We start from the raw sequence: 22,871 nt of genomic DNA on the forward strand, positions 1-22,871 counted from the left end.
AATCGCTGGCTGGTGAAAGTGCTTTCGGCACAGCAGCATTGAACTCAGTACGACACGCCTCTCTCGGGTTTGGCTTGCGACGACGCAACGCTGAACTCCTCCTTAACCAGCGTCTGCAGCGACGTGTAGTCCGTCGCCACATTGATCATGTCGAATCCCTGCGCTGCGCTGGCCTGAGCCTGGGCACCGTTTGCGCAGTACATGCCGCACTTTTTGCCAGCCTTGTGCGTCGCCTGCAGGATTCTAGCAATGGCTGCCTTGAGCTCATCGGGGACGACGCCGTCGAGAATCGGGTGGCCAAGGTTATTGCCTATCTCGCATCAGCGGCAGGAATGCCAAAAAGGGTCATCGCGAATGGGAGTACATACCCAAATCAAAGGGTCCGACGAACAGCACGTCGACGCCCTGAACGGCGGCAATCTCCTCGACCTCGTCAAGCGCTTCCTGCGTCTCAATCTGGACCATGGTGAGGAGCGCGTCGTTGGCCTGCTGCAGGTACTCGGTAAAGGACGGCTCGGGCCTGAAGCGCGACAGAGCAATGGGGGAGCCGAACCCGCGTTTGCCGCCCGGCGGAAACTTGGCGCTTTGGACGACCTCGCGGGCCTGAGCTGCCGATCGCAGCATTGGCACAAGAATCTGCGTGCTTGTTAGATTTATATGCTGCACGATTCTTCACGTCACGACCTACCCCATGAGCGCCTGCATCCAACGCACCTGTATTTACCCAACGTCAGTAGCAATGTCACATTGGAAATAACCACTTGCGCCACGTACGCTTCACCATCCACCCCTGCATGTCTGGAATTCTGACAATGGGCGACACTCCGAGCGCCGCAATCGCCGGCACCGCGTCGTGCATGGCTCTATCTGTCGACCGAGACATTAGCTCAGCTCAGCTCACGCAGCCGCTTCGTTGCTTCCCCTTCCCCTTTCCCTCGGGCAGTCGTACCATCAATGTTGCCGTGCTCGCAGTCCACCATGACCCAGTCCACGCCGGAGCTTGCGAGGATACGCGACACGTTCGCGCCGGGAATCATCTGCCACATGCCCATGGCCTGCTTGCCCGCGGCAAACACGTTGCGGAGGTGGTTGGCGGCTTGCATGATGGGTGCGTCAAGGTGCGTCTGCCGTGTAACGTATTGGGTTGGAGCCGATGAGAACGTGATATTGATGTATATATCAATATTTTTATATATATATATACGGTGTGGCTTGCGGAATGCAGGCGCACTTCAATTGGGTCGGGATAATGATGACACGAAATGGCGTTGTAATTGAAGGCGCTAGCATTTGGGTAGTTTGGCGGGGGGGGAGCTGGGCTATTTAAATGGCTCGCAAGCCGATACGTAAATTACACGGCGGAGAACCGCTATTAGGTAGTTTATGCATTTAGTTTGAATTTGGTAGGGTTATTATGAGTCGATTGAGTATCGTGCCGGCATAAGTGCCTGTGGCGCTGCGTAAACGGAGTGACGCGACTCGATCGGCGTCGCATCGGCCAGTTCAAACGTGGGGAGTTGCTGGAGTGCGGGACGGAGGCCGCGAGTCGGAGCAGAATCCGAGCTTCAGTAACGTCTACGCTGGGGGCCCATTACGGCTTGAATCGGCGTATTGTCATGCCCAAAACCACACTGTATGTGGGCGAGCTGTGCTCTAGCAAGTACACTGTAGCTGAAATGTATGAATGTTTTTCTGAAACTATCCAGCATGAAACATTGGTCTATGATAGCAAAATGCATGTCGTAGACCACGTCCTAATCATAAAAGCGCACCAACTTATACGCCTGGGCCTTGTATAGGCCGTCCATAGTCTCCATAGCTTCGGCGTTGTCCCTGTATTGCTCCTCTATTTTAATAGTGTCGGCCGAACTCAGGCCTCGCCACGGGTCTGTTGATTCCGTTGATCCGGATTGTCTACTACATCAATCTTGCAGGCATCTACAGGTTGTTAGCACTGAGCTGTGTTGGCGCAAGAACAGACGTCTTACCCTAGGTAATCTTCCTTGATGCTGCCAATCGCCCACATCTCGCCGACTTCGGTTCTTGTTCCAATGATTTTTACTCGTACATGTGTGCTGGGCTCGATTACGGTGTCTTCGTTGTTTGTAAATTGGGGAGGCGTCGCGTTGGGATCCCACTTGGTATCGCTGGGAATCAACTGCGAGAGTTGTTAGTATTGGTAGCAGGGTCATTATGCAAGTCGTCGTACATGGGCCGACACAAATAGTCGCAGAGGGCCAGCTTGCGCAAAGAAACCCTGCGGGTTGATGGAGTACACGACGGCGTCGACGGTCTCGCCCTTGAACGGTCGCCAGACGACGGCGCGATAGCCGACAGTAAACTCGGCCAAGCCATTACTGGGCAGGATTTTGCCTTCGGAAATGTCAAAGGTGTCCATGATGGAGATGATGTAGTAGCTGCCAGCGCAGGTGCCCTCGACATCCTTGAGCAGCTTGCTGGTGACCAAGTCGTGCATGTTGCGCCCAAAATATGATGGATGCAGAGTGACTCTGCGCTCCATGTTTTTGAGGAAGAACATGATGGCGGATGCAGAGGGGTGAAGCGTGAGCGGCGACTCGAAGAGAAAGCGGACGTCCGTAGCGTCAAAGGCGTGTCGTGCGCAATCGAACGAACACCGAAAACTCAGTTATCGGACGATAAAGAGCGGCTAGAAGCGCGCCGCAAAGGCTAATCAATCGCGACCGAACTCTTGCATCGGTCGGCGCGTCGACAAGCACAGGGCGGATGGAACGATTGAAGGTTTTTTTCCCGGGCGGCACGGACAAAGGGCGCCAGGCAGGTGAGTTTCGAGACTCGAGGCGATAAATCGGACCGCGAAAATGGCGCTGCTGGCTTACCCGCCGGGATAGAAGCCGTCGGAGGCGTGGCGCGCAGGTCGGAGTAGGTTGATAGAGGACGAGACGAGACGATGCCTGCTGGGCTGCGCAAGCTGGCTGTCGTGATGGGTCAAAATCGATTATGTGGTCCGTGCGTATGGGCGCTTCCAATGCCAGGGCCCAGAGCTAGTTACGACATGGGGTTCACGCTATTGTCCTGCACCTGCAAGTGCTAACTATGGAGACTTGTACCAAAACTTGTCGAGAAGATGTGCTGGTGGTGATGCTCGAACATTCTGCGGCCTTTGATGCCAGATTTGATGCAATAAAGGGTGGAACTTTGATTGCACTGAGTTTTTCTTTCTTGAACTTGTTTTGCCGCTCATGAATGGGAACTTGTTTGATTGCAATCGAATGTAGGGTATTCGCAATCGATGTTGCAGACTGGTGGGTTGTACTTGCCTGCAATGCAGCCAGTCAGCTGCTCGGGTGGGCACATGCGATAACCCAATCTTTCGTTTGCCAAATGGCGGACAGCATCCGACACTCCGAGCGAAAACGGCCAGCAAGATTCTCGCCAGTGGCCTCATTTCTTTCTTCTCTCTATCCCTTTCCCGTTCAACCTTCCAATCATCCCATCCCCAAAAAAAACAGCGGCTCGATTTTCATCTGCATCAACCTAGTCCATCGCCTCTAGGTTACGGGCTTATCTACCTCGCACTTTCCACTAAAAAGATCCGCCCGCCGTTGGCTCGTGCCAGCGGCCTCCTTGGACGCGCCTGCGACGCCTGCGACGTGCAGTGCTCAGCACGCTGCAGCCTCTATAACAGCCCGGCCGGACCACTCACGAACACAACTCCCAGGGGCTTCATTACTCTTTTCGGGGGCTCATCCCGAATCACCCCCAGTTGGCCAACCACGCTCGCCCTGGAAGTCTGACACGACTGAAAAAAAGGGCCAAAAAAGCTCTCCTTCCACACTCTTCATCCTCGTCAACTGCTGCCCGTAATTTTCGCATCAAAGCTCTCGTCTGACCACACACATATCGCCATTTTCTTAGTCGTCACTCTCCCGCCCGGCTACTCGGTTCAGCCCTTTTTTTCTCTAGTTCTGCTCTAGCTTACCAGCGCGCGCCGCTCGCGTGACCACTTGCCACAATGTCGCTTGATCTCGAGAGACACCTGGTCTTCGTATGCGCCCTTGGCCCTCCCTCTCCTGACAGCCCCAATCATACGCATATTCCCTTACTGACTCAATTCTGCAGTATGCCACTTATCACCATAATCCTGTCAACAAGGCCATTCACATGATTTGCGTCCCGCTCATCTTGACCTCTGCCTTTGCTGTCGTATGTCACCCCCTGCCCAACTGATAGACCCCCACTAGCTTGGAAATAACGTCGTACTCAACATGCCAAATTTAGGCTACATACACAGGAACTCTTATCGATCTGCCGCCATGGGCCACAGTCCCCAACCTTGATTTGAATCTCGGTACCATTATTGCGCTCATCTACACTGTTCTCTACCTGTTGCTCGAGCCTGTCGCAGGCTTCATCCTTGCCGCGTTTTGCATCGGCAGTACTGCCTTTGCCCGTCACATGAGTTTGCAGAACCCCGAACAGACTCTTCAGTTTGCTGTAGGTGTCCATATCCTGGCCTGGATTGCCCAATTCATCGGTCATGTTGCCTTTGAAGGACGAGCTCCGGGCCTGCTCGACAGACTGCTTCAGGCACTCTTCCTCGCCCCCATGTTTGTCTGGTTCGAGATTCTATTTGTCATGGGCTACCGCCCAGAGCTCCAGGCCCGCGTGAATAAGCAAGTCAGCGCCGAGGTTGCCAGGCTTAATGCTTCGACCAAGAATGGCAAGGCCGAATGAGCCTGCCACCAATGCAGCCCGAATGGCACCAGCCGGGTGAAGTCAGTGCAGCCCAACATCATACTGCCCGGGTGAATGCACAATCATCTGCCCCTCACGCCAGCCCACATCGATATATGTCAACACAACACATCCGATACCCTCCGCAACGTCCAATACTTGGAGCTGCACCGAGGGCTTCCGGCCGTCTCTGGTGCAATCGCAGCGCCACAGCGGCGCAAACAGGTGACGATGCCTGTTTGAACACTTATTCCCAGAATTACCCTTATAACCCTTCACCACACACCCTTCATTCATGTCACATCACATCCAGCGAGTTGCTTTTTAGCATGGGAAAAAGTTTTGGTTACTGGTCTTGTATTTTATGCATAGGAAGGAGGCCCGGCCGCATCTGGCCCGAAGAAGAAACTCAGTCTTACGACCTGAGGTTGAACTTGTCTTATATATCTGGTTCTTGTTGATCTAGCAAGAGAAGTAGTTTCAGCATTCATTCTCCGCGTCCCTTCTCTGTGAAATCGAGTTACAATACGTAGGTTTGGGGGCGGGGGGAATAAGACCATGTAAGTTGCGCATTTGTTCACTGCACGCGTTAACAAAAAGCTTCGGGCGCAAGAACCCTCACCAATTGTGGTGCGTCACAGATTTGTTGCAGCACTCATCTCTTCCAGGCGGTGCGCCGTCGCACAGGTAAAGGATACCACAGAGTCGTTGACCGGGGCCTTTCTCGAAACGCTCAACCCCCGAGGCATCAACTAGAGGCTCTGGCTTCTGAGCGTATTCGCTGTCTCCCCGACCGATCCTCTGGGCTGCTTCCGGGACGGCCTCCTGGGCGACTCTCTCAAGCTTTGAACTCTGCTGTCGTCTTTACTGCCGGTGTTACGGGCGTCGCTGTCCCTCTCCAACTCGGTCTCTTCTGGGCATGCCACCCAAGCGTACTGGGGCAGGCTATGTCTTCTGTACAAAGCATGCAGATCCCTTTTCGCACCTTTTGACTGCAACCTGTAAAATGCGTTGGAAACCATAACATGTTTGTGAAAAGGGAGATAGAGGTTGGCTAGTATTTAACGTACCTTTGGATGGCACGACGCGGCAAGCTCCGGACCGGGACTGGTTCCACGAGGCCGTCGGCGAAATCGCCTCTCAGCATGCGAAGCCGCTGCCGCTCGCGCTGGAGGAGATCGGGAATCTGCTGCATTAGGCACCACCGGCACTTGTGGCCGCGGCGCGCCGATTCGGCGGCAACGTGGTCGCAAGGTAGCGGCTGGCCCTCGCCGTTGGGGCGCAGTAGGTCGAGAAGGGCCTTGACGAGGCCGCGCAGGCCGATACGGTTACGGCACTCGAGGAGAGATTTTTCCTCATGGCCGCACTCGTACAAAATGGCCATGAAACACATGGTTGTGTACGATGATGATGGAGTGCGCGAGGGGGGAATGGAAGTATCGCTGTATGAGTTGAGATGTCATGAGGGCATGTACGTTTTATTCCTTGAGGCCCGAGACGCAAGAAGCTTATGAATGTGAGAAAGTCATTGTGGAGGATTTGGTCTTTGATGATGCAGTGTGAGTGTACAAAGGTGACATGGTTGAAAGGACCGGTGAGTCGACAAAGCAAGATAACTGCAAGGCCGTTGATGCTCTCTCGATTCTGGTTTATTAATAGCGAGAAACTCAGTTTGCCTTTTGCTTTACACTAAGCTAAAGTTCAGGGTGCAGCGCTTGGTGACATCTCCTTTGAGCCCTTTGGAACTTTGCTCCGAGGCTGCTCGAGATGTTGACGGAGGGAACTAGAGGGGAAGAAGGAAACCCCAAAGAAGAAAGTCATGCCACCATGTTGAAAAAAACAAAAGAAAAATTAGCATCAAAATGCCGTTTGCCATGCCAAGCACTTAGCACACAACACCCGCCGTTTCCCACCGCGACACTGCGTTCTCCCAAGGCACCACCTCTGCGCCGCGGCTCACCAGCATCTCCTCAATCTGCCTCTCAATGTCCGCCGCCGTCTTCTGCTTTTCATCATACGTGGAGTGCGCGCCCTGCAATATCGTCAGCCTGAAACCCGCTGCCAGCGCGCCCTTGCACGTCTCGGCCACGCAGCACTCGCTCTGCAGGCCGAAAGCGATGATGTGGTCCACGCCTGCGTTTTGCAGCCGGTCTGCGAAGTCTGGGTTCGACTCGAATGTATTTTCTGGTTTGATTGTCAATTTTTTAGTTTTTTTTTAAAAACGATAGCTCTCGTACCACCATTCTGGATGAAGCTTGGAGGATGAGGGAGAAAGACACGTACGAGTCGTCTTGGCGACGAGAATCTCGTCTACGGCATCCTCGCGCGGCGGAAAGACGAGCTTCCATGGCTCAGCGCCGCGGAGGAGCGTGCCACCGCTCTCGGGGCTCTCTTCATGCTGCACAAAGACAGTTAGAGCGGGATTTTGCTGTTCTTCCGGGGGTGTAGCGGCGGCGGCATCGGCGAGGGCGCGGCTGATGCGGAGGATCTGCGAGCCGGCGGTGCGGATGCGCGCGGCGCCGGGCACCTCGGTCTGTGGATGCCCGGCGAGCTCGTTTTGGATGTCAATGACAAAGAGGGCAGTGCGCGGCATCTTGAATGAATTCTACGAATGTGTGACTTTTTTCTGTGAGACAAATAGAGTATCGGGAGACGAGTGCTCGTTGAGGTCATTATACACGGGGACTGGGAGCTGAACAAAGTGCCCCACAGCACGAGACTTGTGAAGTATGCGCGGAGATGTGCATGGGTAAATTCACTAATGGAAAGATTCTTGTTTTGTGGCGCTTTATGGCTCTGTTTATGTCTGGTATAATGAGGAGCTAATCTAGTCGTGGCTGCTGCGCTGCGAGGGGGCTTGCAAGCGATACTTGCGTCGCTGACTTGATGGTTGGCGTTGGGCTGATGTGATGTGCAACCGAGGAATGTCTGGATCTCCTAAGTCACATCTGTGAATTAGACGCCAAAAGCATATGTTGATGTCTGGGCTTAGGAACCTACTGTAGCTTTGTTAGAAATGACGACTTCCCATGAGATGAGTAATGAGCAAGCCTGCAACGGAAACACATGTAATGAGATCGCCGTGTCGAATAGTTCTTGGCGGTTGCTGGGTTCGGCGGATGCGACGTGAGAATGACGAAGAGGAGAGAAAAGAGGAAAGGCCCGTTAAATGTTCATCCAGTGTATTTGAACTACACGAGCTCAATGAGGGTCTGCTGTTGTTTGTACTATTTTTAACGTCTACTTATATCCTACCTACATAAGACGAATCGCACGAGCAGAGAAGCGAGCATATTGCACGGCCTAGAACACGCGTTTGTCACAGCATGAAGTCATTCTTTTGTGTCGGCCTCGTCCTAGTAATTCTCACTTCTGACATATCGAAATTCTTTGGTAGATGAAATTAGGTCTGCAGGTGATGGCGCAGGGAGTGCAAACGAGGTGTATTGGACGAGACACGAGGGGATCAATGACCGTGACAACAAACCTCCGAGAGATGACGTCCGAAATGACTATTGTATGCTCAGTATAGAAGCTTTGAATGGCTCTTTTCCTCTTTCCTGTCAGTGATTGTTGAAGTGTGGCCTCCGTCTACATGTCATAATGATCGTCCCAAAAGAAGGGTAGGCGCAGCTTTAGTAGGCGGGTATATACAAGTAGCTCCGATTGTCTCAGTAAAAAAATCATGGGAAGAATGAAAGATTACTATTTCTTGATATAGTACTTCGTCCTGATAATATTCACAGCCCGTTAGTTGAAGTAACGGAAAATCAACGATGTCGGTTGAGGTCTCGGGAGCTAGCAGAGAAAGTGGCAAGTACAGCGGCCAGCCCTCCCCCGCATTCACCGTTTGCGTCGACCTTTCATCAGCGCCGTTTCCAAGTGGCTACATCGCCCAAGTGAAAATGCCATCTTAGATGAAATTTTCTTTTACAGCTGAAATACCCAGGACATTTACGCAATGGAGACACCGTCTCACACATCCCACGCGGGGCACTCCCGTCGTGAGCACACTAGCGGATATCTGCCCATCGAAGACTACGGGATGATTGGAAACATGCACACCTGCGCCCTAGTCGGCATCGATGGTAGCATCGATTACATGTGCTGGTAAGAGTTCTTCCTTGCGAGCCATTTTGCTATCAATTGAATTACTGACTGATAGCGCAGGCCCGACTTTGATTCGCCCTCCGTCTTCTGCCGCCTCTTGGACAAGGACAAGGGTGGCTATTTCAACATTTCGCCGCCACCTGAGCTCGGGTGCACCACCAAACAGCAATATCTGCCTTGCTCGTGCCTTTTGCAGACTCGCTACATCCATGAAGACGGCGTTGTGGACCTCATTGACTTCTTCCCTCGCCCCAGGAGCACCAAGGTCGTCTCCCGCAGCACCAGCGACCAGGGCTTATTCCGTGAAGCGGCCAGCGTACAAGCTGAGCTAAAGAAATGGCTCGTCCGTCGGGTGGAGTGTGTTCGCGGGTTCCTGACGATTGGTGTGTGCCTGCTTTCTGCACAAGCCACATGCATAGTTCTAACGTTGCTGTAGATGTGGAAATCTTCCCCGCGTTTGGCTACGGCCAAGAGATCCACGTCACCACCATCCACCAGGATGCACAGGGTCCGGTGGCCGATAAGAGCAAGGTCGCCACGTTTCACAGCAAGGATACCAAGCTGCAGCTTGATGTTGTCGCCGAGAGTGCCAACGGGAAAAACCGCCCCAACATCACCTTCACCAAGCAACAGCGAAATGGAATGCTTGGCGAGGGTCTTGTTGCTCGCGTTGAAATCAGAGCGGGCGAGGCTCTTTCGTTTGTAGTTCGCAACGACATTGATAATCATGTGGACGAAATTGTCACTACCGAGCTGCTCGATATGCAGCAACACGATACCCAGGTCTTTTGGCAAGACTTCATCGCGCAGTCCAAGTATACTGGCCGGTGGGTGGAAGTTGTCTCTCGCAGCTTGATGATTTTGAAGATGCTCACTTATGGTACGATCCAGACTCGGAACTTTTCATCTCTTACTAATGGTAGCTAGAACCGACTGGTGCAATTGTTGCTGCGCCCACATTCTCTGTACCCGAGCACATTGGAGGCGGCAGAAACTGGGACTATCGCTACTGCTGGGTCCGCGACTCGAGCTTTACCATTTATATTCTCCTTCGTCTTGGTTTCAGGGCCGAGGCAGACGCTTACATGGAGTTTATTATGGAGCGCCTTCAGAGCCGCGCACCCGGCGATGCGCTCCCCATCATGTTCACGATCCGTGGCGAGACAGACATTCCCGAGTCCACGCTGGACCATCTTGATGGATACCGGGGCAGCCGCCCTGTTCGCATTGGAAACGGCGCCGCATTTCACAAACAGTTTGACATTTATGGCGAGCTGATGGATGGTATCTATCTCTACAACAAATACGGAAAACCTGTCCCTTGGGACCTCTGGGTTGCAGTTCGAGAACTCTTGGACTATGTCTTGACAATCAAAGATGAGCCCGATAATTCAATCTGGGAAGTGCGCAATCAGCGCCAGCACTTTACATACTCCAAAGTCATGCTATGGGTGGCTTTTGACCGCGGATTGCGCTTGGCAGACAAGCGCTGCTTTCCGTGCCCCAACCGCAACAAGTGGATGGAAGCGAGAGACACACTCTGCGAGGAAATCATGACCAAGGGTTACAACAAGGATCTAGAGTGTTTTGTCCAGAGCTACGAAAACAACTCCATGCTCGACTCGTCGATCCTGATTGCGCCTCTTGTCTTTTTCATTTCGCCGTGCGACCCTCGGTTCATCAAAACCCTCGACAAAATCCTACTGCCGCCCGAACAGGGCGGCCTCACCAGCACCGGTCTAGTATATCGCTACGACACCGAGTTATCCGACGATGGCGTCGGAGGCCGCGAAGGTGCCTTCAGCATGTGTACGTTTTGGCTTGTCGAGGCCATGACACGCGCCAGTGTGTACGAGCCCAAGTACCGTGGCCTTGCTCTGAACTTGTTTCAGAATATGCTGAGCTTTTCAAACCATCTTTCCATGTTTTCCGAAGAGATTGCGCGCAGCGGAGAACAGCTTGGCAATACGCCGCAGGCGTTTAGCCATCTTGCTCTCATCAGCGCGGCGTTTAATTTGGACAGGGCAGCAGCGGGCTGGAAGGAGTAGTTTTTTCGTTAGCAGAGGTAATTTATCTAGCTTAAAATTTGAATTAATTGCTGCAAAAGGCCATTCGTAGAGGTTGAATCGTACAAACGTGTTGGGGAGTAATGTTGGACACGGGAAAACTCGGCTGTTTGCCTGCAAACGGACAGCAAATCCTCCATGCAAGACTTGAAGTAGACGAAGAAGATACTTGACCCGCAACAGAGAAAATAAAACACCCGGAGCAAATTCATTATCAACACGCACCAATCATTCCTCCTCATTCAACCCCTCATCCTCTCTGAACCGACCAGCCACCTACTTCAATGTCTTTCAGACCAACGCCAAGAAAAGGCCTGCGCTGACTGGGATATAATTTGGTTCCTGAAACTAGGACGACATCTCTTTTCGCTACCTTATTCTTAAAGTAAGACAATTCGATATACAAAATGAGCATGCTGCGCGTCACCTTAATACATGTATCGAAACGTGACCGCCCTGTCGCCCATGGCCGCCAGCTCCTCAGCCGTGTGCAGGCGCTCGGCACCCTCGCGCATCTGTCGGTCGCGCTTGTCGTTGATGCGACGGTACGTCACCACGAGCGAGACAGCGGCAACAATGCCGAGGCCGATGAAGCCAAGCTCAAGCGCGTGACCGAGGATGAATCTAGGCTTATCCTTTTTGCGGTAAAAGTTGGCCGCCAAAGCCTACCAGAAAAACATATTAGCTTGGCATGTTTGGAAAAGAAGGAGAGTAAAAAAGGAAAAAAAGAAAGGCGAGGTAATGTAGAAACTTACGCCGCCCAGGTTGACGATGCCGACTTGGAGAGCCATGCCGACGTTTCGCTTGTAGCTGCCAGCGAGATTGTTAGAGAGCCAGGTAATGACACCAGGAAAAGCTGGATAAATGCAGCAGGCGGCGAAAAAAACGCCACCATAGACGACTTTGGGGTCGCTCGAGCCGATGCACCTATTTTTGTCAGCATCGCGAGTCTTTCTTCTTTTTCCCACTGTCCCTTTCGGCGCAGAGTTGTTATTACTTACATGCCAAAGCCGGCGGCCATGCCGCAGAGAAGCGTAACGATGAATGGGCTACGCATGCCTACTCTGTCAGAGAAGAAGGCGCTAAATACGGCAAGAACCGAAGCGGTAATGTAAATTGGAATGGTCATGAGCTGGGCGGTGCTTTTCTGGTAGCCGAGGTCCTTGATGATGGTCGGGAGGAACAAGCTAATGCCGTACAACGGACACACAACCTAAACAATATTAGTGACACAAGAGCGTTGGCAGGCTTGTTAAAAGAACGACTTACACCCCAGGACACAAAGGTATTGACGTAAATCTGCCAGTCGGTGAATGCCTGCCACACGTACTTCCACTGAAACTCCTCCGATTGTGCAACTCGAGCGGTAGCCGGGCCGCCATCCGACGTCGTGCTCGTGACCTGACCCTGATACTTGAGCCGATACACGACAAACGCGCGCTCATCCTCGGTGAGGAAGCCTGCCGTCTCAGGAAAGTCGTAGAGTGTAAAGAAGGACACGACGGCGACGACAATGGTGACGAGGCCCTCGAGGATAAAGATCCAGCGCCAGCCCTCGAGCCCGCCGACACCGTGCATCTTGCTAATGGCGAAGGCGAGGAGCCCGCTAAAGGCGCCGGCGACGGAGGCGGCAGAGAAGAACATGGCCTGGCGCAGCTGCATCTCATGGCGGCAGTACCACATGGTCAGGTAGTACTTTTACATGCACGCGCCCCGTCAGTAAAGATATAAAAAAAGCGAGGATTACCGGAGTTGGCTTACAGCGACGCCGGGAAAGAGGCCGGCTTCGGCGACGCCGAGAAAGATGCGCGCGATCAAGAGGCCGTGATAATTGCGGACGATGCCCATGAGCGTTGTGACAATGCCCCATGCGACCATGATGCTGGGCAGCCAGCGGCTGGGGCGCAGCTTCTTGAGCATCAGGTTACTGGGGACCTCAAAGAAGGCGTAGGTGAAGAAGAAGACGGTGAGACACCAATTGTACTGGTCGGGCGTGAGGCGCAAGTCCTCAGAGAGGCCCTCAATGTTGGCGTTGCCAATGTTGCCGCCTGCGACGGGGGAAAGTGGGAAAAGTGTGAGCGCAAGTTGGTGTATTGCGATACCGGGGGGCATTTGTTACATACGGTCGAGGAAGGAGAGAAGGTAGAGGAGGGCGAGGATGGGAATCAATCGTATGTCCATCTATTACATGCCAGTGTCAGTAAGATGTTGGCTCTTACCCACGGGGTTGGTTGGCAATGACCTTGCGCAGAATCTTCTTTTCGTCTAGGTGCGCGAATTCGGCGGGCAATTCTGCAACCCCTAAAACTGCTTTGTCGTCTTTAGGGGTATGCTCGACGTGCACCATGTCCTTTTTCTTCTTCAACGAGTCCATCATGAATGAGCCCATCTTGTGCGATTTTCTGTTTTTTTCTTGGCGATTGGTCCTAAAAGACGGCGGCAGCAGCGCTCAACCAAGGATGATGAGAGAGATTGAGCTTCGACTCAATGCTGGTATATGCAGCTTCCCTGCATCGAGTATTTATTGCAAACCAACATGGAGGGTGGGAGCTTGCCTTGTGTTTGTTCAATAGGCTCAGCCGCATGCCCATGGCTATTCTCGAGCGCCATTTCGCGGATTGAGGAGCGCTGAACCCCGCAAGGTGCTGGCTATTGAGACAAACACGGCTCCGCCGGTAAAGGGAACAAAGAATCACCATCGATATTGAGCAGGTATGGGAAGTGGCGTAGTGATGGGCGAGGATGGAACGGCCGCTGGACGGCATGCAGGCAAGCACTATATAATCTGCTGCGTATCTCCCTTCGAATCTTTCGTGCTCCCCACAATGTGAGGACATGAATACTTTAAGACATGAAGAATCATCATCTCTATAGCAAGGGTTTGCCACGTCTTCGAAAAAAGACTTGCATTATCTTTCATCAAAAGGTCGTGATGGGTTGTGAGTATCAAAGCCAAGCATGCCGAGATCCACAAGCTTATTTGTTAGTGGATGCATCTGTGCTCTAAAATGCGGGGTAACTGTAACGGGCTTGCTTGCGCCCGCTCCAGACATAACACAAACTTCGCGACGACTTGGACAGATTGAGCCCTACGTTTTGCGTGCGAGCAGAGCTTACCCAGTCTTCACCGACAAATATGTTCTCTGACCACCTCGGCTGATGGAGGGATTTGAGCTCACCAGCTCTTGGATGAGGGCTATTCGCCTGTCGGGTCATATCGGGCCTGGGCCGACCATATCCAGAGTGATGGCTATTTGGTCGCTGGCTGATAGAGAACCCTCGTGTTGAAGCAGAAGCGTGGCCCGAGATCGCCCCGGATCGTTGCCTCTAGACGCTTCTCAGGGCACGAATACAGTTCATTTGGGCGCGTAGGTAGCATTCTCCGCACGAGCGGGCAAGCGGCGACAAGGCTTCGAAGCATCCATCCAAAGTTGACATCGGTAACTAGAAGATCTAACTCGCGTTGCTTGCCGACAAACAGGTAAACGTATCGAGAGCGAGGAAATCATCGTACGAGCTGAGAGGCTGGGGCTACTTTCGTCTTCGCTACAGACTGTTTGACGAAGTCGTCCGCGAGAGGCGACGCGGGAACAGATGCGCAAGTCGTACCAGATTCTGTGGCAGCGGAAGCCGTACATAATTGCTGAACTGTAAAGGTCTGCGACACGCTTTCGTGAAGTGACAGCGTCCTATGTTCCGAGCCGCCCACTGCCAGAATTCCGTTATCCTTGAGCCATGATGGTTGAATTCGCAACGCTCAAGCAGGCTCATCGCAGAAGCGACCGCACCAAGATGAGTTTTGCGCAGAGGAAAGAGCAGGCGTTATGGCGTTCATCGGCGGGGGCTATTGCCTGGTGGTGACAGGCTCTGCAGCTTGTCTGGCGTAGACAGCGGCTTGCCAAGCCGTGTTTTCAAAGGACTGTCTCCAAAGCAGGTTGACAGGTCAACTAGAAAAGGCTCAGCACTATTCATTGTGCTCGCCCTACAAGGTGATGACAATGACGAATGCGAGCCGTTGCGCGTGCTCGTCGCGCGTACTCGTTCCGGCGTTTCCGGTGCTAAGAAGGGGCCTGAATGTCCATTGACAGTTGTAATCACAATGCTGCTGCCTTGCTGCCACAAATTACAATAACCTACAGTATGAATATAGGTATCGATGGAGCTCATCCGCCCTGTGGGTCGCCCTTGGCAAAAGGCACGCGACATTGACATTGAAGTCTTGACCAGTCCATTCCTGACATATTAGATAGATAAGGTGATATGAAGTCTCTCTCTTTGCCGTTTCACAAAGTTCCGATAGTTGGCTCCAGTCCCAGATGCCTGAGTTTCAGGCACTGGCGGTGGGCTCACTGGCATGTTACGGTGCTGTGCCGAGTATTCGTACGGTACCTAGGTAGACATGCAGGTGGTCCTTGCACTTGATAGTCCAGAGATTAATAAGGTATTTAGCCCGACGTCATGTCGACTTGTGTCACCTAGAATAATGCGGATGGCCGTGTCCTACCAGACATGAAGAGAACGGGAAAATTGCCGAGACACAATACTGAGCCTTGTTATGTCGATGTATATGCTAATAAATCAAGCCATTGCCATTCTGTCTTGAATTTGCCTGTCTCCTGGTCATAGACTTGTAAAAGCGCAACTCCCTTGCTACCTACAGGAAAGAACCCCTGAAAAGAGGGCGGCGAATGACGCCCCATCCCGCTCAATGGCTCGCTCGAGCGCTTCTAAGACTACTGAAACCCGCTGTAAACTAGCGTTGCGCCTCTGAAAGCCTTAGAATGGTCGGCCGCTACCACGTCTCCACATTTCATCTCTGGCGCGTCCACCAAAGCAATGCAACCGATGACCACTGACACACAGCTGTCCCTGCAAACGAGAACTTCTGGGCAGTCCTCTTCCTCACCTGCCATCAGTCTTCTTGAATCGTACGCTCTCTCTGCTTCCCACCTACCCATTTTATTATCCACCGGCTTTGCTACCCGGGGATAGGAGCCTAGAGGCAAGCATAGAGAGCTATCTTACGCGAGAACAAGAGTGGGTAGCTTGCCCTCCTTGAACCACGCCCCTCTCCCTCCCAGAGGTCTGCTATCCATGTATTGGAGACACCATGCCTACAAACCTTTCCTCGTCCCCGGTGGCCTTGTCGACGACCAACGGCACTTCTTCTCAGTCTAATCGGCAGCAAGAAATCCGCCCCTCAACAACATCGCCCACATCCTCGTCGTCCTCGATTGCGTTTCCCACATTGCCTGGCAAGTCCCAGCAGCCGTCCGCCGCTACCGCTCCATCCGACGACAGCAACGGTTTCGAAATGGCACCCATCGCCGGCCACCGACGGCGCAAGAGCAGCTTAATGAACCCTGCCGGCCATTTTCCTGCTCCTGGCGACCGCACACTACCGCACACACCAAATGCAAACGCCCGGCGGAAATCTGGCAGTTTCTCGGGTCAGAGCGCCGGCCAGCGCGAGCTCACGGCGGGCCCAGCCCACGACAGAAACGACTGGGGCCAGGAGAGCTTCAGCGATGACGACCTGCACGATGACGAGGAGCTGGGCCTCACGGCGCAAGACCGTGCTCGAAAGCAAAAGCAGCGGCGCAAATTCACCAGATTGGATCAACGCATCGCTCGAGAAAAGAACCTACCCATCGACGAGCGGCAACAGGCAGATCAGAGCGTCATGAGACGTCTGATGATCAACGGAGGACTGATTCTGCTCTGGTACATCTTTTCACTATCAATTTCATTGGTAAGTCCCTTTATTGCACTACACGAAGGACGTTTCAATTGACAGTGCTGTAGTACAACAAATGGATGTTTGACAAGGACCGTCTGAACTTTGCATTTCCACTTTTCACGACAGCCATGCACATGCTTGTGCAATTCTCTCTCGCGTCTCTCGTTTTATATTTCTTCCCTTCCTTGCGACCCTATCGCAAACATACTTCCGATCTTGGGCGCTCACGACACGAGGACGAGCCGAAGTCGTCCAAGATGTCGAAGCTGTACTACCTCACAAGAATTGGCCCGTGCGGTGCCGCGACCAGTTTGGATATTGGACTCGGAAACATGTCTCTCAAGTCCATCACACTCACTTTTTACAGTAAGTCGAGTAAGCCGTTACTGAACGTTGCACTGCTAACGCCACGCAGCCATGTGCAAATCCTCTTCTTTGGCATTCGTCTTGATCTTTGCCTTCATCTTCCGCCTTGAAAAGCCGACGTGGCGCCTGGTCGCAATCATTGGCACAATGACTGCCGGTGTTATCCTCATGGTTTCTGGTGAAGTCGAGTTCAAGCTCTCTGGGTTTCTGCTCGTCATCTCTGCTGCATTCTTCTCTGGCTTTCGTTGGGGTCTGACACAGCTACTACTGCTTCGCAATCCTGCAACATCAAACCCGTTTTCTAGTATTTTTTTCCTTTCCCCCGTCATGTTCATCACATTATTTGCTATGGCGATTCCCGTGGAAGGCTTTAGCGAACTATTCGAGGGCTTCGACCGCATCAGCAAAGAATTTGGCACCTTTATGACACCCATTTTCCTGCTATTTCCTGGCTGTATCGCATTTCTCATGATAGCATCAGAGTTTGCGTTACTGCAGCGAACATCAGTCGTCACGCTCTCGATTGCGGGCATTTTCAAGGAAGTCATCACCATATCTGCCGCTTCCCTCATCTTTCACGACGAGCTGAGCTTCGTCAACTTCATTGGCTTGCTGACCACGCTCGTCGCCATTGGCGCGTATAACTATGTCAAGATTTCCAAGATGGTTGCCGAGGCGCAAGGAAAGGCACACGGCCCTAGTGAAAGCGACAAGGTCTTCTCCTGCAGCGATGTCGAGAATGACGACGTCAACGAAGAATCTGCCGGGCTGCTACAGCAAAGCGATTCAAACCCACCACTGCCTTCCGTTGCAGAGTACGAGCGAACAAAGTAACACATGCCGCTTCATATTTCCTTTTTTTTTTAACAGACGCAATCTTTGCGCTCACAATTCAGTGTATACTAACATTCTACGGTCTTGCATTCGGTACGGCGTTGGAAGGTTTACAAACCGTTAAAAAAGGTGGCTTCATGTACGTGGCAGTTTTGCACGTTGGAAGATAAAAGGGCATCAGATACCCGAATAATAGTGATATTATTTTTCAGAAGAGCACCCGTGTCATAACCTTGTCGTGATTTTATACATGCAGCACCCAACGCCCGGAATGAGATCCATATCTATGTACACCAGCGGTTCAAAGCAATCATCCGAGAAGTCGAAGCCCGTTCTTGGTCTTTTGACCAGGCTTTACGACGCCAGCAGCCGACTTGGGACCCAAGTGTGCGTCGTGCCCGTTTTGGCCGTGTCCACCACCGGACCCGCTCTTGTTCCTGTTCTTGCCGTTGCGGTTCTTGTCCTTGACACTGGTAACTTTGATTTCCGTATTCGCCTTGCGCACCACAACGGGACGATTCTGGATGTACTTGTTGTTCATTTCCTTGGCGGCCTGGAAAAAATCATCGGCGTCGCTGAAGCTGACAAAGCCGTAGCCCTTGGACTTGCTGGTGCGCTTGTCGCGGATGACGCGCGCCTTTTGGACCGAGCCCCATCGCGAAAAGGCCTTGAGGAGCGCGTCGTCGGTCGTCTCGCCGCCGAGGTTGCCGACAAAGAGGCGAAGATGCGAGGGATCCCACTCGAGGAGGGACTCGTCGGTCCACTTCTTGCCGCCGCCGTGCCGGACGACCGTCTTGTCGGGGTTGGCCTGCGCGACGGACATTTCAGGAACGACGGGCCGCGTCGCCGCAGCCGCCGGCTGCGAAGGCTCGATCGGGTTGCCTTTGGCGTCTTTGGCGTCGGGGTCGCGCGGGAGATAGGCGCTTTGCCACTGCGCAATCTGCGCGGCCATCTCGGCGTCGTACTCAGGGACGCTGCCCCCTCCAGCGGCGGCGGCGGCGGACGTGGACGCGGCAGCGGTGCCGGGTTGGGGAAACGGATTTCTAATCTGTGGCGCGGCGCTGGCGGCGTAGTCGTAGGATTGCTGCTGGCCGTAGGACTGTTGATTGTATGGTTGCGTGCCGTAGCTGGAGGAAGCGCCGCCGCTCGTCTGCGAAGGGCCGTACGAGTAGGGCGTCGCACTCACGCTGGGTGCTGCCTGCGCTGCGGCGCCGTATGAAGATGATGATGCGCCATACTGGAACGATGGCGGCGCGCCGGGGGCGGCTCGGTGCGGGTACGACGTGTACGTGGTGGGCGCAGCGGTCTTTTGGTGCTTTTGCACGCTCGAGGGCGTGAATGCCGGCTTGAAGCCGCCTTGGCTGGGCGGTGGTCGCGCGGGAAGCGAGCTCGTGCCTGGAGGGGGAGGGTACGACATGATGAACAAGATGCCGAAGAGAGGTTTTTTTGGTTTTGCAGCGAGTGCAGGAACGTACCTTTGAGCTCTTTGGCTCAAAGTTTCATCTAGTAGCTTGCGTTCTCGCGAGTTCGGGGTCGAGGTTGTGCTGGTATCTGGTGTTTGCTCTGGTTGAAGTGCCTGTTGCCTCGCCACGTCAAGATGCGATTTCTTCGGTGAGTAGATCACGTGACGCGGCAGCACGCAACTGTGTGTTCGCCGCGTAAACACGTACAAAGGGTGATAAAGATTTTGAATAGATTAATTATAATGCTATGATAAAAAAAAGAGACTTCCTTTACCCTGACAGTCAATGCTGCGTTGTCGGAGCCTTGCATGCCGCTTACCATTGGCTGCTCATTTCTAGCCTTGCCGCGAGGAAATTTGGGTCCGCTCCGCGACCAAAGGGTCAAGCTTCCTCCAACACAAACCAGCACTATTAACTGATCGCGATTGCTATTGCGCCGCGCGCGATTCTGGCCATTGTCCTTTAAAATTTGGATCAAAGACTTGGATCGCGGACGTGACTGATGCCCCGCGATTAATTACACCGGCAAGAGACGCTTTTCAGATCCCCTCGCGACCGCGCCTGACCAGCACCTCACATCTACCATGGCGCAACAACCCGACCCCAGCCACAATGTCCCGGGGGAGTTGGTACGCAGACGAGTTTGATGCTGCACCGGCAGTATCGTTGATGATGCATGATTTCTAATGTCGCATAGATCCCCCATATTCACCTCATGTCCTCGTTTCGATACCCAATAGCACCGCGCCTGGACATCAACGAGGTTGCCAAGTGGTTGATGGGCGCGCCGCAAATCGCGCGTGATAAGGCCGCTTTCTACTGGGGATACCTCGACAAGCCCCAAGATGGCCAGACTTTCTTAACGTGGCAACCCTTGCAGCGCCTCGGTACCAACTTTGCCACGGATGGCTTCGTGTGGTCGCCTCCTGAGGAGATCTACAAACACGACCTCCGCAATGGCGCAGTACGTCACAATCTGGACACTTGCCAACATTCGCAAAAAGATGGCTAACTTGACTAGATTATGGAAATCTACTTCCTCAAGGCTGGCTACATCCCTGGCGAGCAAATGGCCGCTCACGCCCGACGACGCTTCCGCCTTGTGCCCGTGCCTGGCCACCCGAACCCCCCTCACGTCGACCAGAATCTGTTCATCGTCCACTACGGCCCGTCAGAACCCGACAGCCGCTTGCCCATCAGCGCGATTCCCTACGATGATCGGGTTGCCGCCATTATGCAGCAGCGCGCGTTCCTTCTCAGCCGCGGCATGCTCCGACGCAAAGACTTTATGCTATCGGACCGCGCCAACTGGCCCACGATGCCCGAGCTCACGCGTCAGCAGATTGCTGGCCAGCAAAACCCCCGCGGTGTGCCGCAGCAGATGGCGTACCCGCCGCAGCCCGTCGCCGGTCCTCCCGCGAAACGAGCCCGACACGGCCAGGGCTCGCAGGCTGCCATGCCTCAGATGCCGACCATTGATGTTATGGATGACGACGAAGATATTTCCAGAGGCGACATGTTTGACCACCTGACACCTAGAGAGTTGTCTCTCGGTCGCTACCAGCAAAATCACGAGTGGATGGAGGAAATCCTCTCGTCGCCATATCGGATGGGACAGATTACGCCTGCCGACCTGGGTCTTGGGCTAAAGGGCGAGCTTGCCTCACTCACAGAAGGCATTTTTGCGGCTCAAGGTGGCGACGCGTCTAGCCAGTTGCCTCAAAAGACGTACGTTGGTAAGCTGGAGCCTGGTTTGGCAGACGAGTTCCGCAAGCGAGTTAGCGAATACATTGCGTCCACAGAAACCGAAATCGCCAACATGAAGAAGGAGCAAGAAGAAAAATTGGCCAAGTTCAAGGAGGGCTCCGTTGTTCGCACAAAAGAGCGCGAACTCAAGTCGCTGGTTGAACAGACTGGACCTGAAGCATGGAGAATCGAGGGCCGCGTGGAGACTACTGACAATGACGATGACGGCCCACGCACTACGAGCAAGCATACTCTGGAAGAAATTGTGCAACAAGTAGAAGCTTCCGTGGGTCGAAAGATTGAAAGCAAGCCGGCTGTCGCACGCATCCAAGAGGGCGGCTATCAGATTCCTCCTCCTGAACCGGAGCCAGAGGCCGTACTTGGCGCAGCATCTGCTGACCAGCAAATGATCCGCCAAGTATCCCAAGCTCTCTCACAGAACAGCGCTCTGCTGATGGGCGACACTGATATGGATATGGGAGACACAGCCTCTGGACTACTTGACCAGATGCACACTGGTCTGTCCTCGGCATCTACACCTGCCAACAACTTCCCCACCCCTCAAGCACAGCTCTCCGCCCTGCAGTCGACAGCTGCCACACCAGCCAATGCCAACATGCCTTCTCCAGCTCCTGCGCAGCGTGCGCCACCTGCCGATGCTCCGATGGGTGATGCGGGTGCCTCCAAGTCCGAGCAGCCCAACGCCCCAGGCGAGCAGGACGGCGACTGGGTTGTGGTGCCCAAGGACGGCAGCACAGATTCAAACGTAGGCGCCTCATCGGCTGCCAAGGCGCCATCTGAGGAGGCCAAGCAGACGAATGTCGCAAAGGCCTCGGCGGAAGCGACGCCGGCCGGTTCCAACTCGTTTGACCAAAACGACTTTAGTTCCCTGGGCGACCTGGACACTGCCGGCGACGCCCTCTCTGGATTCGACGCTCCGGATATGGATGGTGGTGCCGGCGGCTTGAGTGAAGACATGGACCTTAACATGGAGATGGAAGACTCGGCCTTTGGCGATGCTTTTCACGGAGTCGGTGCTACTGGCACGCCGGGCGAGGGGCAAGAATAGCAAGAAAAAAAACCGGGACTGCAAAGATGTTCCATGGATTAGATCTACGGTTCTGACGGGGGAGCAGAAAGAGAAAAGGCTTTTTACGGGTGTATACTGGGCGCTGACGGCGTGAATCGCTGCTGATTTTCGGCAGTTTGCGGGCTTTGCTTGTGATTTTTTTGCAGTTGTCTTTTTCTTTTCTTGTTCCTTGTATGTCTGCGCCGCTTGTTGGCCGCAGAATTGTGCCATCTTGTCGCTTTGTATTTCAGTCTGATCATGGGAGGTGGGTGACATGGATGTAATTGAGATTTGAATACACAATTTCAAATGACGAATCTCGGAACACGTTCTCTCTCTGCCTTTTTCTTGTTGCTTGTGCCTTGGCGTAGCCAAGGAAGGGGTCGGCGTCTGACCGATGCGGTTTCATCTCTTGTCGCAGCGCGGCGTCCGATGATGAGTAGCGCCGTACCGTGGTGCAGGGTCCAACCAGTTATCTCTATTACTAAGTTTTTTCTTTCTTTCTCCCCAGCCCAGAACAATTTTGCTGGATGAGGAAATATGTGCGCGCTCTGCGCCACGACATTGTGAGACTTGCGATGAGACGCTGGTCCGTAGGCGGGGGAAGGGCTTCGCGACGCAGATCAAACGGCCGCAACAAGTGAACAAAACTGTAATTCAACCATGGCCGAAATCTTCTTTTTTTTTTTTTTTTTTGCCGTCTTTCTTTCTGTCATTATTCTTTACTAGTGAGTTGGGCTGAATTGTTGAGACGAACTTTT

General features: G+C 53.4%; 10 protein-coding genes across 10 annotated transcripts; 4 read left to right on the plus strand and 6 right to left on the minus strand.

Moving 5' to 3' along the window:
* Positions 1-44: 44 nt before the first annotated feature.
* Positions 45-1,103, minus strand: BBA_01951 (HpcH/HpaI aldolase/citrate lyase family protein; the record flags this gene model as incomplete). Its single annotated transcript, XM_008597048.1, has 5 exons — positions 45-310; positions 369-636; positions 689-714; positions 775-867; positions 950-1,103. The coding sequence occupies 5 exons, from the start codon at positions 1,101-1,103 to the stop codon at positions 45-47; spliced, it is 807 nt and encodes a 268-aa protein (XP_008595270.1).
* A 651-nt stretch (positions 1,104-1,754) lies between these two features.
* On the minus strand, positions 1,755-2,539 carry BBA_01952 (RNA polymerase Rpb7-like domain-containing protein; the record flags this gene model as incomplete). The annotated part of the gene is made up of 3 exons (XM_008597049.1): positions 1,755-1,914; positions 1,989-2,158; positions 2,210-2,539. 3 exons carry the CDS (start codon positions 2,537-2,539, stop codon positions 1,755-1,757), a joined length of 660 nt encoding a protein of 219 aa, XP_008595271.1.
* A 1,455-nt stretch (positions 2,540-3,994) lies between these two features.
* On the plus strand, positions 3,995-4,716 carry BBA_01953 (DUF962 domain-containing protein; the record flags this gene model as incomplete). Its single annotated transcript, XM_008597050.1, has 3 exons — positions 3,995-4,027; positions 4,102-4,185; positions 4,261-4,716. The coding sequence occupies 3 exons, from the start codon at positions 3,995-3,997 to the stop codon at positions 4,714-4,716; spliced, it is 573 nt and encodes a 190-aa protein (XP_008595272.1).
* Positions 4,717-5,334: 618 nt separating this feature from the next.
* BBA_01954 (uncharacterized protein) lies at positions 5,335-6,109 on the minus strand (the record flags this gene model as incomplete). Its single annotated transcript, XM_008597051.1, has 2 exons — positions 5,335-5,578; positions 5,787-6,109. 2 exons carry the CDS (start codon positions 6,107-6,109, stop codon positions 5,335-5,337), a joined length of 567 nt encoding a protein of 188 aa, XP_008595273.1.
* Positions 6,110-6,601: 492 nt separating this feature from the next.
* Positions 6,602-7,309, minus strand: BBA_01955 (isochorismatase hydrolase; the record flags this gene model as incomplete). The annotated part of the gene is made up of 2 exons (XM_008597052.1): positions 6,602-6,900; positions 7,000-7,309. 2 exons carry the CDS (start codon positions 7,307-7,309, stop codon positions 6,602-6,604), a joined length of 609 nt encoding a protein of 202 aa, XP_008595274.1.
* A 1,183-nt stretch (positions 7,310-8,492) lies between these two features.
* Positions 8,493-10,874, plus strand: BBA_01956 (glycoside hydrolase family 15; the record flags this gene model as incomplete). The annotated part of the gene is made up of 5 exons (XM_008597053.1): positions 8,493-8,615; positions 8,666-8,820; positions 8,887-9,209; positions 9,263-9,706; positions 9,754-10,874. The coding sequence occupies 5 exons, from the start codon at positions 8,493-8,495 to the stop codon at positions 10,872-10,874; spliced, it is 2,166 nt and encodes a 721-aa protein (XP_008595275.1).
* A 446-nt stretch (positions 10,875-11,320) lies between these two features.
* BBA_01957 (major facilitator superfamily transporter) lies at positions 11,321-13,281 on the minus strand (the record flags this gene model as incomplete). Its single annotated transcript, XM_008597054.1, has 7 exons — positions 11,321-11,557; positions 11,648-11,819; positions 11,894-12,105; positions 12,162-12,587; positions 12,654-12,940; positions 13,016-13,073; positions 13,135-13,281. 7 exons carry the CDS (start codon positions 13,279-13,281, stop codon positions 11,321-11,323), a joined length of 1,539 nt encoding a protein of 512 aa, XP_008595276.1.
* Positions 13,282-16,002: 2,721 nt separating this feature from the next.
* BBA_01958 (solute carrier family 35 member C2) lies at positions 16,003-17,832 on the plus strand (the record flags this gene model as incomplete). The annotated part of the gene is made up of 3 exons (XM_008597055.1): positions 16,003-16,644; positions 16,698-16,998; positions 17,048-17,832. The coding sequence occupies 3 exons, from the start codon at positions 16,003-16,005 to the stop codon at positions 17,830-17,832; spliced, it is 1,728 nt and encodes a 575-aa protein (XP_008595277.1).
* A 310-nt stretch (positions 17,833-18,142) lies between these two features.
* Positions 18,143-19,249, minus strand: BBA_01959 (RNA recognition domain-containing protein; the record flags this gene model as incomplete). Its single annotated transcript, XM_008597056.1, has 1 exon — positions 18,143-19,249. The coding sequence occupies one exon, from the start codon at positions 19,247-19,249 to the stop codon at positions 18,143-18,145; it is 1,107 nt and encodes a 368-aa protein (XP_008595278.1).
* Positions 19,250-19,879: 630 nt separating this feature from the next.
* On the plus strand, positions 19,880-22,110 carry BBA_01960 (SWI/SNF and RSC complex subunit Ssr4; the record flags this gene model as incomplete). The annotated part of the gene is made up of 3 exons (XM_008597057.1): positions 19,880-19,924; positions 19,993-20,259; positions 20,317-22,110. 3 exons carry the CDS (start codon positions 19,880-19,882, stop codon positions 22,108-22,110), a joined length of 2,106 nt encoding a protein of 701 aa, XP_008595279.1.
* Positions 22,111-22,871: the final 761 nt, after the last annotated feature.

This window comes from Beauveria bassiana (genome assembly GCF_000280675.1).
Source record: "Beauveria bassiana ARSEF 2860 unplaced genomic scaffold BBA_S00004, whole genome shotgun sequence".
Taxonomy (NCBI): Eukaryota; Fungi; Ascomycota; class Sordariomycetes; order Hypocreales; family Cordycipitaceae; genus Beauveria; species Beauveria bassiana.